Source organism: Coregonus clupeaformis, unplaced genomic scaffold (genome assembly GCF_020615455.1).
Source record: "Coregonus clupeaformis isolate EN_2021a unplaced genomic scaffold, ASM2061545v1 scaf0124, whole genome shotgun sequence".
Lineage (NCBI taxonomy): Eukaryota > Metazoa > Chordata > Actinopteri > Salmoniformes > Salmonidae > Coregonus > Coregonus clupeaformis.
In genome coordinates, this window is record NW_025533579.1 from 541,190 (window position 1) to 557,410 (window position 16,221).

A 16,221-nucleotide genomic window follows, 5' to 3' on the forward strand; every position below is an offset into this window, starting at 1 on the left:
ATGATTACTTAACCACAATGAGTTGTATGAGTATGTGTGTGAGAGAGAGCGATCTGCTGGCTCTGTGCCATGCTTTCTCATGTCCAGCGTTTGGAATTCCTCTCCTGTTAGCTCAGTGACTCCGTGCAGGGTGGCGTTCCGAGGGTTTTGTCCCTCTCGCCCCGGAGCAGTGCTCGCTCGCTCACCCGCCTCATTAGCCTCCTACAATGGAGCGGGCATGCCTGGAATGTGTGCACGCGTTCTCTCCTCACACCTCCCTACAACCCTTCTCAACTCGGTACAACCCCCCCCCCCCACCCTTACATCCCACCCCCCCCAGTCCCCTCCTCCACCTGTACCACTACACCTCCTTTTGTTCCTTCCTTACGCCCCAAGCCCCCTTGCCCACGCCCCTACAACTCCCTAAGTCAGACTTACACCTACATCCCCCATACGTTCCTCCTCATCCCCTACACATCCCTTCATCTTCCTAGACCTCAGTCTATTCAGGGAGACACCGTGAGAGGTGCCTCTAGGTCTCTCTCTCACTTACCCCTACATTAATATCTCCCATGTCACAATCCCCCCACTTAACCACAGTGCTCCCCTCATACACCCCTACCATGTGAGTCCCCTCATTGGACTCACATGGTGCTAAAGACAGAAAGTGGAAGGCCATGTCCTCCTTTATATGATGAATTCCATGTTTGGAACCACAGAGTCGTTTATCAGGACATTTATGGCAGGTATTAGTTACATCTGAGTGTAATGAAGGTCAATGATCCTGGTAGAACCATGTGAATATGGGCTGTTGTGGTGGATACTGTTGCCCAGGTTTACTAAGTAAACAAAACATTGATTCAGTTACCGACTACCACAGAGTATCCACTGGTGATAGAAATGAAATAAATCAGCCCATAAAATGAGATCATTTTAAAACACTGACAGAGATTAGATTGTGCAACAGGTGCATAACAACATGTTTCACTATTCAATTTCCATTAGGATGTCTCCAATCCTAAAGTGATGGAACTCCCCCCTAATTTACTTTAAGAAAACAAAGAAGGTGCTCAAACAATCAGACCTGATGAAGGCTTCAAGTACAGGAATTTCAGTCTGTAATTGGGCACTGTGTCCTCTGCTGCGGTAACATCAGGGAGATTGAGGTATGTGTAGGAAGAAGTTTAGCTTTAGTACATCATTCACTCTTGGTTTTTCATTTTTCTCTCCAATGGTAAATAGGGTTTCCCCCCCCTCCTTCCATGGGTAGATGAATCCCAGAGCCCTGTGGGGAGACAGCATCTGAGGCCTACGTACTCCGAAAAGTATTCCACCTCCACTGCACCCTGCCTGAGCAGGTCAGGGGGAGAGCTGGGCTGGTATGGAGGGGGAGACACCCTGACACACGAATGTAACGACTTGTGAAAATATCCGCAACACATCAAACACAATCTTTTATGCAATACACACCCTTCTCTTCGAACCACAAAACATGTCCTTTTTGGCTTGTCATTTGTGCTCCATTGTGTAACTCTTCTGTGTGTATCTGCCTTTCTAAGTACAAAAAGCTGCTGGTGCTTCATCCAGGAGGTTACATATTTAGTTTACATATAGCTGAAGGATTGCATGCAATATAAAGTAGGTCAATGAAGAAAGAGAAGTTTCCAACTTTCTTTACTAAAGGAGTCACCTTCTTTACTTACACACTGTATTCTCCAAATCAAAGTTTATGAAATAGAAACAGGGCAGCTGTGTCTGTCGGCGATAGTTTCAGTTAAAGTGTGTGTGTGTGTGTGTTTGAGCTCGTAGTGTAGTTGTGTGGAGGATGTACACTATAAGCTCAGTGACAGGACACAGAACACTCCACACCTTATCAGAAGCCTGGTACCAACCGGAGCCGCTCCTGATCTCTGTCTGTCTGTGTGTGTGTGTGTGTGTGTGTGTGTGTGTGTGTGTGTGTGTGTGTGTGTGTGTGTGTACATGCTCATGTACCGTACGTGTGTGAGAGAGAGAGAGAGAGAATGTGAGGGAGGCTGTGTTTTCAGCAAATACTTTTAGCTGATTTCTAACTATTGAACGTTATGTAGCTCACCCTCCTCTCCTTCTCCTCACCTCTATCAGGCGGGGGGATGGAGGGAAGGATATGACTTAGGATGACCCAGGTGATGAGAGGAGGGGTGAAGGGTTGGTATCTGGGGATGAGGAGGTGGGTTAGATGTTTGGGGGTGGTTGACGTCTTTGTGGGCCCCATGGAACAGTCCCCAGACCTGGGGTCTGAGAGGAAGATACAGTGGCATGTGAAAGCATTCACCCCCCTTGGCATTTTTCCTATTTTGTTGCCTTACAACCTGGAATTAAAATTGATTTTTGGGGGGTTTGTATCATTTGATTTACACAACATGCCTACCACTTTGAAGATGCAAAATATTTTTTATTGTGAATAAAACAAGAAATAAGACAAAAAAACAGAACTTGAGCATGCATAACTATTCACCCCCCCCACCAAAGTCAATACCGGTACTTTGTAGAGCCACATTTTGCAGCAATTACAGCTGCAAGTCTCTTGGGGTATGTCTCTATAAGCTTGGCACATCTAGCCACTGGGATTTTTGCCCATTCTTCAAGGCAAAACTGCTCCAGCTCCTTCAAGTTGGATGGGTTCCGCTGGTGTACAGCAATCTTTAAGTCATACTACAGATTCTCAATTGGATTGAGATCTGGGCTTTGACTAGGCCATTCCAAGACATTTAAATGTTTCCCCTTAAACCACTCGAGTGTTGCTTTAGCAGTATGCTTAGGGTCATTGTCCTGCTGGAAGGTGAACCTCCGTCCCAGTCTCAAATCTCTGGAAGACTGAAACAGGTTTCCCTCAAGAATTTCCCTGTATTTTGCGCCATCCATCATTCCTTCAATTCTGACCAGTTTCCCAGTCCTTGCCGATGAAAAACATCCCCACAGCATGATGCTGCCACCACCATGCTTCACTGTGGGGATGGTGTTCTCGGGGTGATGAGAGGGGTTGGGTTTGCGCCAGACATAGCGTTTTCCTTGACGGCCAAAAAGCTAAATTTTAGTCTCATCTGACCAGAGTACCTTCTTCCATATGTTTGGGGAGTCTCCCACATGCCTTTTGGCAAACACCAAACGTGTTTGCTTATTTTTTTCTTTAAGCAATGGCTTTTTTCTGGCCACTCTTCCGTAAAGCCCAGCTCTGTGGAGTGTACGGCTTAAAGTGGTCCTATGGACAGATACTCCAATCTCCGCTGTGGAGTTTTGCAGCTCCTTCAGGGTTATCTTTGATCTCTTTGTTGCCTCTCTGATTAATGCCATCCTTGCCTGGTCCCGTGAGTTTTGTTGGGCGGCCCTCTCTTGGCAGGTTTGTTGTGGTGCCATATTCTTTCAATTTTTTAATAGATTTAATGGTGCTCCGTGGGATGTTCAAAGTTTATAACCCAACCCTGATCTGTACTTACATTTACATTTTAGTCATTTAGCAGACGCTCTTATCCAGAGCGACTTACAGGAGCAATTAGGGTTAAGTGCCTTGCTCAAGGGCACATCAACAGATTTTTCACCTAGTCGGCTCGGGGATTAGAACCAGCAACCTTTCGGTTACTGGCACAACACTCTTAACCACTAAGCTACCTTCTCCACAACTTTGTCCCTGACCTGTTTGGAGAGCTCCTTGGTCTTAATGGTGCCGCTTGCTTAGTGGTGTTGCAGACTCTGGGGCCTTTCAGAACAGGTGTATATATACTGAGATCATGTGACAGATCATGTGACACTTAGATTGCACACGGGTGGACTTTATTTAACAAATTATGTGACTTCTGAAGGTAATTGGTTGCACCAGATCTTATTTAGGGGCTTCATAGAAAAGTGGGTGAATAAATATGCACGCACCACTTTTCCGTTATTTATTTTTTTGAATTATTTGAAACAAGTTATTTTTTTCATTTTGTGAATGTCCATTACATGAAATCCAAATAAAAATAAATTTAAATTACAGGTTATAATGCAACAAAATAGGAAAAATGCCAAGGGGGATGAATACTTTTGCAAGGCACTGTATCAAATCTGAGGAGGTATCAGTGACACCAGGGGTCAAACTGATAGATGACCCCTACAGCCCCAGGGCTTATCTGGAGGTGCTACTGTATGCGAACATCACCACTGACACTACAGATAGTGAACAGGACAGCCAGATCTACACCAGGTCTCCATTTGACTCAACCTGTCAATGAAGCTTCCTTTCTGGGTTGAGATTGTGGAGGAGAGGCTACTCGGGTGCAGTCTCTGGATGTGTCTTGGGGAGAGGCCTGGACTAGGCTTCCTGCTGTGTGATGGATGGGATGGATGTAGTTTTGTTATTTTTAGTATGTCCTGGATGGGAGGACGGATGGGAGGATGAACAGACAATAAAGAGGGGAGAAGCTGGAGAAAAGGGGGAAAGGGAAAGGGTGGAGGTTGATGCGTGTGTGTGTTTGAAAGGTGGATATGCAGAATAGAATTCCTCAGACACAGAGAGGAGACATGGCAAATGGGTCAGGGTGTGTGTGTGTGTAAGCAGTGTTGTGAGACACGCAGACACAGAAATGTTCTGTTTATTCACAGACTGGGAGCGGCACAGGAAGTGGCCAACGGGAGCTTCCCGAGGAAAAGCGAGGGGCGATCCCACGTTTCTATAGAAGGAAATGGGGAGTGTGCTTGACAGAGACCACTTCCAATCTGGGACCCAAGGTAAGACTGGCTGAGCCACTGCAGCCCTGGGGGGATATGACTGCAGAAAGATTTGGAACACGGTCATGTTAGCGTCATTCATAGGAAGTCATGGTCACTATAGAAGACTATAGTCATACTTATAGTCATGATGTCATATCACCAGACTGTTTCAGCTATAGCCATCTCTAGTAGCTATGGAGCTTGCTAAGGTTGGCTAACAGTGTGTTAGTGCCTCAGGGCTGGGTGCATGGCTAAGGAATGGCAGCGGTGGTGAAGGAATGTCTGTCATCTCCTCTTTCTCTCCTCTCCTCTCCTCTCCTCTCCTCTCCTCTCCTCTCCTCTCCTCTCCTCTCCTCTCCTCTCCTCTCCTCTCCTCTCCTCTCCTCTCCTCTCCTCTCCTCTCCTCTCCTCTCCTCCTCTCCTCTCCCCTCCCATCATACCTTATCAGAGACGGCTGTACGGTTGTCTGTGGTTTTAACCCATCAGCCTGCAAATCATGATGAAGTATGAAGCTCAGACAGGGACAGTGGAGTCCGTGGGGGATGGGAGGTCAGAGGAATGGTTAGTGTAGGGCAGCACCTCAGATAGGGTGGTCTGCTATGGATGGAGCTGTGGTGGTCCCAGTGTTTAGTAACACCCAGAGCAATGGCCCTGAGCTGATAGTGAAGAAACTGTCCTGTGTGGGATTGGAGATTGTTTATGTAGTCTTAATTGTATGTTAAGGCTCGCACACGTGGATCTAGCGTTCGTCTGCCGATCGTTCAGCGCGCTGTGTTTTAGGGACCACCCTAATTTTTCACGTGATTCTATATGTAAAATTGGTGCACACTCTGTTCTCAAATTAGGTTCAGAAGTGCTAAGTACTCTGGGCCAGCAAATGCTATTGGTGTGTCTGAACCCTTAGAGAGATAATAGGCTTAGTCTTTGACCTCCCACACAAGATGTTCCTATGACCTGAAGGTTTTCTCTTTGTGTGTGTATCTATAAGGTGCACATTCTCTTTTCTATCTTCAGACAGACAGGCACGCTGCCTGCGTGTCCCTGGTATCTCCGTGCCTTGCTCCGGCTCCCGTTCTCACTCTAATTGACCGTTCTCCGCTGCTGGAATGTTGTCTCTGGAATTCTGCAGTAGTCTATTATCTGGCAGAGCGCCACTACGCTTCACCCTACTACCACTCTGCCTGGATACCATCCCATAGATACCATGCCATAGATACTATCCCATAGATACCATCCCATACATGTAGATACCATCCCATGGATACCATCCCATGGATACCATCCCATAGATACCATGCCATAGATACCATCCCATAGATACCATCCCATAGATACCATCCCATAGGCGTGTCTGCAGTCACGGTTACCACACTCTGCTTTTTCTTCTAACCCAGATCAATGGCTGTTATGGTCAACCCCAAGATGAGAGATTTCTCTCATACATCTCCTTTTAATGGGCTTTGACTCAAGTGTGGGCTGCAAGTGTTCAAGTGCCTTAAACACACTGACATTTTGAACATCTTGAATGAAAGCTGTGCTATGCAATACAGCTCAGAAGTTATCTTGGAATGGAAGCTTTTCGCTTCTTTTCTAATCTATTAGAAATTTCCAAAACTGCCAAAGTTGTTCTCCTTCGTTGCTTTCTCAGAAAGTGATTTTAACAGAAAGAGTCAGACCCCCACTAACTGACAGCTGAATGAGCCCACATTTTCTATCATTATTCAACACAGCTCCACCCTATTTCTATGGACACACATGACAAATCAGCTGCTTACACCACTACATTTGTAGTTTCAGTACAAACAAGTACACTGAAGTCTACCTGTCTGTCTTTACAGACAGATCTACGTGTTTTTGCATACTTTTGAATGGTCTACATTTGCACAAATGATTATCCAATGCATTAAATCATCCAATTGATTTTGGATCCATTCCATCTTTATTATATCAGACTGTTATGGATCATGACTGTTATGACTAACTTGGTGGGTCACACATTCCAAATGACAATTTCCTCCCTTTACTGGACACAATCTGTTTGGTGCCTGGGAATAGTATACCTATAATTGCACAGTCCTAGAATGAGGGTTGGGTAGGCTTTGCATGGATCTTGATTGTGAAGCTGACCTTTTTCCATTAATTCCATTTCATCAATAAGATGCAGTATAAAGAGGGAGCTGATTCGTCTGCAGCATCAAATGAGGAGGCAGAGTGGTGAAGGACTCTTGTTAAAAAAAGTTGAGTAAGTCTTCACACTTTAATTTGATAATGTGTTTTATTGTAATTTTATTGAATATTGGGTGCAGGTTTTTTAAAATTAAATATATATAGGTGTAGACACTTATGTACAAGAATATCCCACACAACTGTTACACTTCTCCAGTAAACATAGGTGTACACTGACTGGGGACAAAGACAGGTGTTAATGTGAGACAGAACTGTTAATGTACAGGGGCTGGTTGCACCAGTTACACGTTAAAGAAAAGTTGGTCTTACATTTTTAATCGGACGTAGTGTAACGACCAGGCACAAGCTCAACTGTTGCAACCAGCTCTGTGGTGGGTAGACCAGTTAATGAATGAAAATGATCCTTTCCCCTGGCTTTATAAAGAATTGTCACACAGTAGCTACCTGTCTTTACCTCTCTCTCTCTCTCTCTCTCTCTCTCTCTCTCTCTCTCTCTCTCTCTCTCTCTCTCTCTCTCTCTCTCTCTCTCTCTCTCTCTCTCTGATAGTTGTTCTATCTCTCATAATGAATGTTCTGGAGCACAACGACTTTATCAACGTCGGTAAGGAAGAAACTGCCATTGGGAAACACCAGTGTCTAGATCCCAAAAAGGTGACTATCTGCATTTTGTTATTATCCTCTGCTTGAACAATATTCTATTCAATGGCATAAATAAGGGGGTGGAGAGAAAAGGATGGGAGACTTGGAGGGACATAATTCAATGGTCATGGAAAAGCGAATCATATTTGACACATTTCCCACAATGTAACCCTGTGTAACAGCTGACTACATTGCTGTGTGTCTGTCTGTCTGTCATTGACGTTGTCTGTCTGTGTGTCTTGTTGCGTTCCAGTACCTCTCTCTGGATGGTAACAGTCTGACCACAGCTGATCTGGTCCGTTTGGGGAAAGGCCTGTTCAACATCAAGGTATGATTTAAAGAAGACCATGCTCCAGCATAGTCCAATCAGACCGTTATCAGCTGTGCTGGCGGACTGCTGTCGGTTAACATTTGAACTCCTCTGTTTTGTCACCCAGCTGACCTGCGAGGCTGAAGGGAAAGTCAGTGAAGCCAGAGAAGTGATAGAAATCATCATAAAAGAAAACCGAGGTATGGGAGATCATAGACATGTATAGATTAATATAATATATAGCTATAGATTAATATAATGTGTGATTCTACATGTGTTTATATGTCAATGTATATCTGTGTGTTTTTTCCCCTGTAGTTGTCTATGGCATCAACACAGGGTTTGGGGAATTTGCCCATACACTCATTCCGAATGATAAGCTCATGTAAGTTGTTTATTAACTAGCTGGGAAGAACAAGTCTTATCCCATCTGAATAAACATTGTGCACTAGATCTGTTTGTCAATCACTAACTGTCAGAATCATTTATTGACTGTGTGTGTTTTCTTTGTCTTCAGGGAACTACAGGCGAATCTGATTCGATCTCATAGTGCTGGTGGGTTACCATGCTTATAGAAACCGAGTATATGTCATTATAATACCTTTATTTCCAAGGGACAGATCAGTCCTTGACTAAATTGCACCCCTGGTGTTCATATTGATATACTTTTCGATGCACGCGCGCGCGTGTGTGTGTGTGTGTGTGTGTGTGTGTGTACAGTCGTGGTCAAAAGTTTTGAGAATGACACAAATACTAATTTACACAAAGTCTGCTTCCTCAGTTTTGATGATGAATGCAATTTGCATATACTCCAGAATGTCATGAAGAGTGATCAGATGAATTGCAATTTATTGCAAAGTCACTCTTTGCCATGAAAATGAACTTATTCCTCCAAAAACATTTCCACTGCATTTCAGCCCTGCCACAAAAGGACCAGCTGACATCATGTCAGTGATTCTCTCATTAACACAGGTGAGAGTGTTGACGAGGACAAGGCTGGAGATCACTCTGTCATGCTGATTGAGTTAGAATAACAGACTGGAAGCTCTAAAATAAGGGTGGTGCTTGAAATCATTGTTCTTCCTCTGTTAACCATGGTTACCTGCAAGGAAATGTGCCGTCATCATTGCTTTGCACAAAAAGGGCTTCACAGGCAAGGATATTGCTGCTAGTAAGATTGCACCTAAATCAACAATTTTTCTAATCATTAAGAACTTCAAGGAGAGAGGTTCAATTGTTGTGAAGAAGGCTTCAGGGCCAAGAAAGTCCAGCAAGCGCCAGGACCGTCTCCTAAAGTTGATTCAGCTGCGGGACAGGGCACCACCAGTGCAGAGCTTGCTCAGGAATGGCAGCAGGCAGGTGTGAGTGCATCTGCATGCACAGTGAGGCGAAGACTTTTGGAGGATGGCCTGGTGTCAAGAAGGGCAGCAAAGAAGCCACTTCTCTCCAAGAAAAACATCAGGGACAGACTGATATTCTGCAAAAGGTACAGGGATTGGACTGCTGAGGACTGGGGTAAAGTCATTTTCTCTGATGAATCCCCTTTCCGATTGTTTGGGGCATCCGGAAAACACCTTGTCTGGAGAAGACAAGGTGAGCGCTACCATCAGTCCTGTGTCATGCCAACAGTAAAGCATCCTGAGACCATTCATGTGTGGGGTTGCTTCTCAGCCAAGGGAGTGGGCTCACTCACAATTTTGCCTAAGAACATAGCCATGAATAAAGAATGGTACCAACACATCCTCCGAGAGCAACTTCTCCCAACCATCCAAGAACAGTTTGGTGACGAACAATGCCTTTTCCAGCATGATGGAGCACCTTGCCATAAGGCAAAAGTGATAACTAAGTGGCTCGGGGAACAAAACATTGAAATATTTGGCCAGGAAACTCCCCAGACCTTAATCCCATTGAGAACTTGTGGTCGATCCTCAAGAGGCGGGTGGACAAACAAAAACCCACAAATTCTGACAAACTCCAAGCATTGATTATGCAAGAATGGGCTGCCATCAGTCAGGATGTGGCCCAGAAGTTAATTGACAGCATGCCAGGGCGGATTGCAGAGGTCTTGAAAAAGAAGGGTCAACACTGCAAATATTGACTCTTTGCATAAACTTAATGTAATTGTCAATAAAAGCCTTTGACACTTATGGAATGCTTGTAATTATACTTCAGTATACCATAGTAACATCTGACAAAAATATCTTATAACACTGAAGCAGCGAACTTTGTGAAGACCAATACTTGTGTCATTCTCAAAACTTTTGACCACGACTGTAGGAGTGGGCACCCCATTGAGTGTACAGAGGACCCTTATGCTACTGGCTCTGAGGATCAACGTTCTGGCCAAAGGGTACAGTGGCGTCTCCATGGAAACGGTCCAGGCTATGGTCAAAGCCTTCAATGGTAAACCCAGTCTACAATAACAACATTAATTGATATTCTGATTCAACAGTTTGACTTACTAAAGCCAAGCGTGAACTCTGTTTGTGTCTGTGGGTGTGTTTGTGCATGTGTACGTGTACGTGTGTGTGTATGCATGTCCTGTCCAGGTACATTGTGCTTGTGTGTATCTGTGTGACTGTGTGTGTGTGAGTGTATCTGTGCACATGCGTGTGTGCGAGCGAGTACACATGTGGTGCACACTGCGCAGAACATCTGAATAATTATCACTGTGAATCATTGTAATGTTGTATCATGTATTGTTTGTTTGTGTCAATTCATCTCTAACTGGTGATTTAACACGAAAATAAAATGTAATTAATGAATCTATTCATTTGTTCATGCATGCATTTGTATGTGTGTTTGTGTGTGCACGTACATGCGTGCGTGTGACGGATCTCTCTCTCTACTCCCCCAGCCTCCTGCCTGTCGTTGGTGCCAGAGAAGGGGACGGTGGGGGCTAGTGGAGACCTGGTCCCCCTGGCCCACCTCACCCTGGGTCTTATGGGAGAGGGCAGGATGTGGTCGCCTCAACGTGGCTGACACCACGCCAAAACAGTTGGGCTACCCACAATGCCTCTCTCTCACAACCCAAAGACACACCTCAGAGAACCAAGGTGTTTTTGTTAGATAAAATGTATAAATGACGGCTCCTAACTCGTTTCCTGTCTGTCTGTCTGTCTGTCTTTCTTTCTACCTCTCCTTTATTCTTTCTTTCCTTCTTTTCCAGGTACTGGAGTGTCATGGACTCACACCTTTGGTACTGAAGCCTAAAGAGGTACAGTGCTAGAGCTGTGGTAATAGGAACTCTTTTGGTTTGACTATTTGTTGGTTTTTCTATCAGGCATTGATTAAGTAGTCTTGTATACTGATTATTGATAACTGGGGTTAGACGATATCATATCTGGGATATAATAGCAGTACATAGTGATGTCATTGAGGATCAAGTAATGATAAGTGTTTTATCGTGCAGGGCATCGGTCTGATCAATGGGACTCAGATGATGTCATCTCTGGCGGCGGAGGCAGTGGAGAGAGCTGTGGGTGTGGCCAGGCAGGCTGACATCATCGCTGCCCTCAGCCTAGAGGCCCTGAGGGGCACCACCAAGGTCTTCCACAGCGGTCAGACACACACACACACATATAGTGAATTCACTGTTGGAGCTTTGATGCTATAAGAAGTTAACCGTTCCATTCCATTGTGTACTGGTCTGTTCTGCCCTTCCAGACATCCATTCAGTGAGGCCACACCCTGGTCAGATAGAGGTGGCTCTGAGACTCCGCTCTCTACTCCACTCTGAAGTCTTCCCCTCCCAGATCTCTGGTAAAGTCAGGCAGGCGAAACACACACACACAGAAACACACACTCAATTATTGTCCATTTTGTGTCCAAATAAAGACGTTTAGTACATTGGTGGAAACCTTAACAGTGCTGTTTGGTCGTTTCCTGTCTCTGACTTCCTTTGTTGTGTTTTCCTGTAGAGAGTCATAGGACATGTGACCGTGTCCAGGATGTATACACCCTCCGCTGTATCCCTTCAGGTAGAGTGTGTTTGGGTGTGTTACACATCTTTGTACCCCTGCAGTGAGGGGCTGGAGTGAACTAACCCTAGTACCAGTGTTTATTTTTGCGTCTCTCTCCTCTCTTTTAGGTTCATGGGGTGGCTAACGACACCATAGCCTTCGTGAAGAACATCCTCTCCACTGAGCTCAACAATGCCACTGACAACCCTGTATCCTCCCACTGAGTTACATTGTTATATTTACTTGAAGACATCATCTCTTTCTTTGATCTCCTTTTAGTCCCCCAGTGATTATATAAATTCACCACAAGGAGGAGCCCTTGGACTAGCCCATATGGGTTTTGGTTTCCTGTATACAGCTTTTATTAGAGACTCATAATGTTGTCCCAGATATGAAACCTTAACTCTCCTCCAGCTGGTTTTTGCAGAGCGAGGTGAGACCATCTCTGGGGGTAATTTCCATGGAGAATACCCAGCCAAGGCAGAGTCACAGACAAACAGATTCACTCCATTCAATAATCTCCTCTAGTCCTTCAGTACTGTTCCCCCTCTTTCCTAGCCTGGTCCTTGATATGTTTGTACTGCCTTACCAATGATCATAGGAGTTAGCAAGGCAGCACAAACTGATCTGGGACCAGAATAACCCTCTCTCTCCCCCAGGCTCTAGACTACCTGGCCATCGGTGTCCATGAGCTGGCCAGTATGAGCGAGAGGAGGACAGAGAGGCTGGTCAACCCCTCCCTCAGTGAGCTGCCTGCCTTCCTGGTCCAAGATGGAGGCCTCAACTCTGGCTTCATGATTGCACACTGCACTGCTGCCGCCCTTGGTAGGTCTCTGTGCTTTTGTGTGCGTGTTTTAGTGTGTGTTTGTGCATATTGAAAACGTTAGCGTCTGTGTCTGCTCCCGTACAGTATCTGAGAATAAGGCGTTGTGCCACCCATCCTCAGTGGACTCCCTGTCCACCAGTGCAGCCACTGAGGACCACATCTCCAAGGGGGGCTGGGCCGCTAGGAAGGCCCTGAGGGTGGTGGAACACGTAGAGCAAGGTAACTCCTACCATACAGTCACATGGCACTAATGTGTGAGATGCTCGTCCCATCAAACAGCATGCCTACAGAGGTAACCCTGAGAATAAAAAGGCATTGCTGCCTCTGCTTTTCAGGTCTGGCCATAGAGCTGCTTGCTGCCTGTCAAGCCCTGGAGTTTCTCCGCCCCCTCAAGTCCACTACCCCTCTGGAGAAGGTCCATGAGCTAGTGCGTTCTGTTGTCAGGTAAGAACCATGAGAATGTGGAGCTCTGATTCGAGTACTGCCCAATGTTGTTGTTCTGGAAAGGTGTGTGGAGAGTTCTACAGCACATCAGTTTATTCTTATTTCCCATCAGGCCTTGGGATCGTGACCGTCAAATGAGTCCTGACATCGAGGCTGTTCACACGCTCCTCAGGGCGGAAAAGGCAAGAGACTTACTCCATCTCAGTATTATATTTATCGTTCCAGCTAATTGATAACGAGGCAGATAAAAATGAACTTCTCTATTTATGTTTCTCACCCATGGCAGGCTTGGACTGAAACCACTCCCACTGAATGACTAGGATATTTGTATAAAAATGACTCAAGTATTTCTTGCTTCTACTGTATGATTCCAAATGCAGGATTCAAGTTTATTAAAGGTTATTAGAGATATACAGTGTAAACAATAAATGAGCTTCAAAAACAAACATATTGCTTATATTATTTCAGGATCAAAAATTCCTACGAAATGTAACTCCCAGATATGAATCCTACCTTATTATGAGCCTGGAGAGATGTTCTTATATCTTACAATGCTGGTGGACACAAACAACCACCACCAGTAATAACATTACAGTTAAATATTCTCCCTGGTGTATGACAGCATTTACTAAATGTACTGGTTATTTAGTTCAGTTTAGAACTCAGTCTGTGTGATTGAAAGGAGAGATTATCAGAGGGGCAGAGTTTTCACCTTTAACATTGCCAGGGCCAAAGAATGGATAGAGTTTCTCAGTGAAGGTGCAGCCAGTGAAAGAGTAGATATGAGAACTGGCCTCCACATCATAAAAGGAGACCTGACCCTCCTCATAATCCACAAACACCCCCACCTTCTGGGGCTTCTCTCTGAGGTATAAGCAGACACGGGAGTAGGTACAGGCTGAGTACTTACTGCCATCCCTCAGGACCACAGCCCAGCATCCATTTAATGGGCTCTTTGAGACCTTCCGCTTCCTGTTGATGGACTCTCTGGCCACTCCTAAAGTCCACATAGTTTTCATCTGAACATTCACCTCATAGTAAAATCTCCCTGAGGAGAAGCCCTCATTTCCTAGGACATTTAAAGCTCTATCAAACCTTTTTGGATTATATGGAAGATTAAGCCGTGTGCCTCCGTGTCTCACCCGTTTCCCATCTTCAGACAGGATTAGGTAGGGATGTGCTGTATCAGGATCCAGAGTCACATCCACTGCATACTGCTGAATCCTCTTCAGTTTGACTTCAGGCAGCTTCTCCATCTCTTTATTCAGTGTCTCCTCCAGCTGAGAAACAGCTCTCCTCACAGTCTCCATACACAGATCACTGTGAACACTGATCTCAGACCAGTCCTTGGTGGGTGGAGGGGTGCCCAGGGATGGAAAGCTCTGTAGGAGGTGGAGGTGGTCCTCACTGAGTGAGAGCTGCTCCAGCTCAGTGCTTCTCCTCTTTAGCTCAGTGATTTCCTGCTCCAGCTCTTTAATGAGCCCTTCAGCCTGCCTCTCTGCTGCTTTCTGCTTCTCCTCAATCACCTCAATGAGCTCAACCTGGCTTCTCTCAATGGAGCGCACCAGAGCAGTGAAGACCTGCACACTGTCTGATATCTCTCTTTCTGCATCTTTCTTGCTGAGATCTACTGAGTCTTTGATCTCCTGCACCTTCTGTAGTCTCTCCTGGATCATCTGCTGAACTTCTGCCTCAGTCTTCCCCAGTTTAGCCCTGTTCTCTCCATACTCTTCCTCTAGAGGGACAGTGTCATGAGTCATGTGGTCTGCTTTCAAGCACAAGACACAAACACAAGTCTGGTCACTCCTACAGAACAGCTCTAGAGGTCTGTCATGCTTCTTACACATCCTGTCTTCCAGGTTCTCCACAGGGTTGATCAGCTTGTGTCTCTTTAAGGCTGCAACTCTCTGATGAGGCTCCAGGTGAGTCTCACAGTAAGAGGTCTGACACACCAGACAGGACTTCAGGGCCTTGAGCTTCGTCCCAGTGCAGAAGTCACAGGGGATGTCTAGGGGTTGAGCAGGACATTGTTCTGGGCTGCTGGTAGCTTTCACTTCAACTGTCTGCCTGAACTGAGCAACCATCTCAGAAATGAAAGTATTGACAAACAGATCTGGTCTCTTATCAAATGTTTTTTTACACATTGGACACTGGCACAGGTCACTGGTATCCCAGTATCCACTGATACAGGCCTTGCAGAAGTTGTGTCCACATGGAATAGAGACTGGCTCAGTGAACACATCCAGACAGATAGAACACAGGAACGGCTCTTCAGACAGAAGACTGCTGGAGGTAGCCATATCTAGACAGAGACCAGAGGTGAAACCATAAACCATTTCTTGGAGTTGTCAACATTGCCTTATGGGATCATAGTAACTGATATTGATACATGATGTTAAAACATATATAAAAGTCCTATAACCAAAGTACAAAATGTTTAACATATACATTGAACAAAAATATGAATGCAACATGCAACAATTTCAAAGAATTTACTGAGTTAGTTCATATAAGGAAATCAGTCAATTTAAATAAATAAATTAGGCCCTAATCTATGGATTTCACATGACTGGGAATACAGATCTGCATCTGTTGGTCACAGATACCTTAAATAAAGGTAGGGGCGAGGATCAGAAAACCAGTCAGTATCTGGTGTGACCACCATTTGCCTCATGCAGCGCAACACATCTCCTTTGCATAGAGTTAATCAGGCTGTTGATTGTGTTCTGTGGAATGTTGTGCCACTCTTCAATGGCAGTGCGAAGTTCCTGGATATTGGCAGGAACTGGAACACGCTGTCGTATACGTTGATCCAGAGCATCCCAAACATGCTCAATGGATGTCTGGTGAGTATGCAGGCCATGGAAGAACTGGGACATTTTCAGCTTCCAGGAATTGTGTACAGATCCTTATGACATGGGGCCATGTATTATCATGCTGAAACATGAGGTGATGGCGACGGATGAATGTCACAACAATGGGCCTCAGGATCTCGTCATGGTATCTCTGTGCATTCAAATTGCCATTGATAAAATGCCATTGTGTTAGTTGTCCGTAGCTTATGCCCATACCATAAACCCACCTCCACCATGGGGCACTGTTCACAACGTTGACATCAGCAAACCACTCACCCATACGACACCATACACATG

The 16,221-nt window shown here is 45.2% G+C and overlaps 1 protein-coding gene and 1 pseudogene across 1 annotated transcript; one reads left to right on the plus strand and one right to left on the minus strand.

Annotated features, from left to right (window-relative positions):
- The first annotated feature begins 4,581 nt into the window (after positions 1-4,581).
- Positions 4,582-13,073, plus strand: LOC121547806 (annotated as a pseudogene).
- A 478-nt stretch (positions 13,074-13,551) lies between these two features.
- LOC121555187 (E3 ubiquitin-protein ligase TRIM39-like) lies at positions 13,552-15,369 on the minus strand. The gene has a single exon (XM_045213572.1). The coding sequence runs from the start codon at positions 15,367-15,369 to the stop codon at positions 13,732-13,734; it is 1,638 nt and encodes a 545-aa protein (XP_045069507.1). The 3' UTR covers positions 13,552-13,731.
- Between the last annotated feature and the right edge of the window lie 852 nt (positions 15,370-16,221).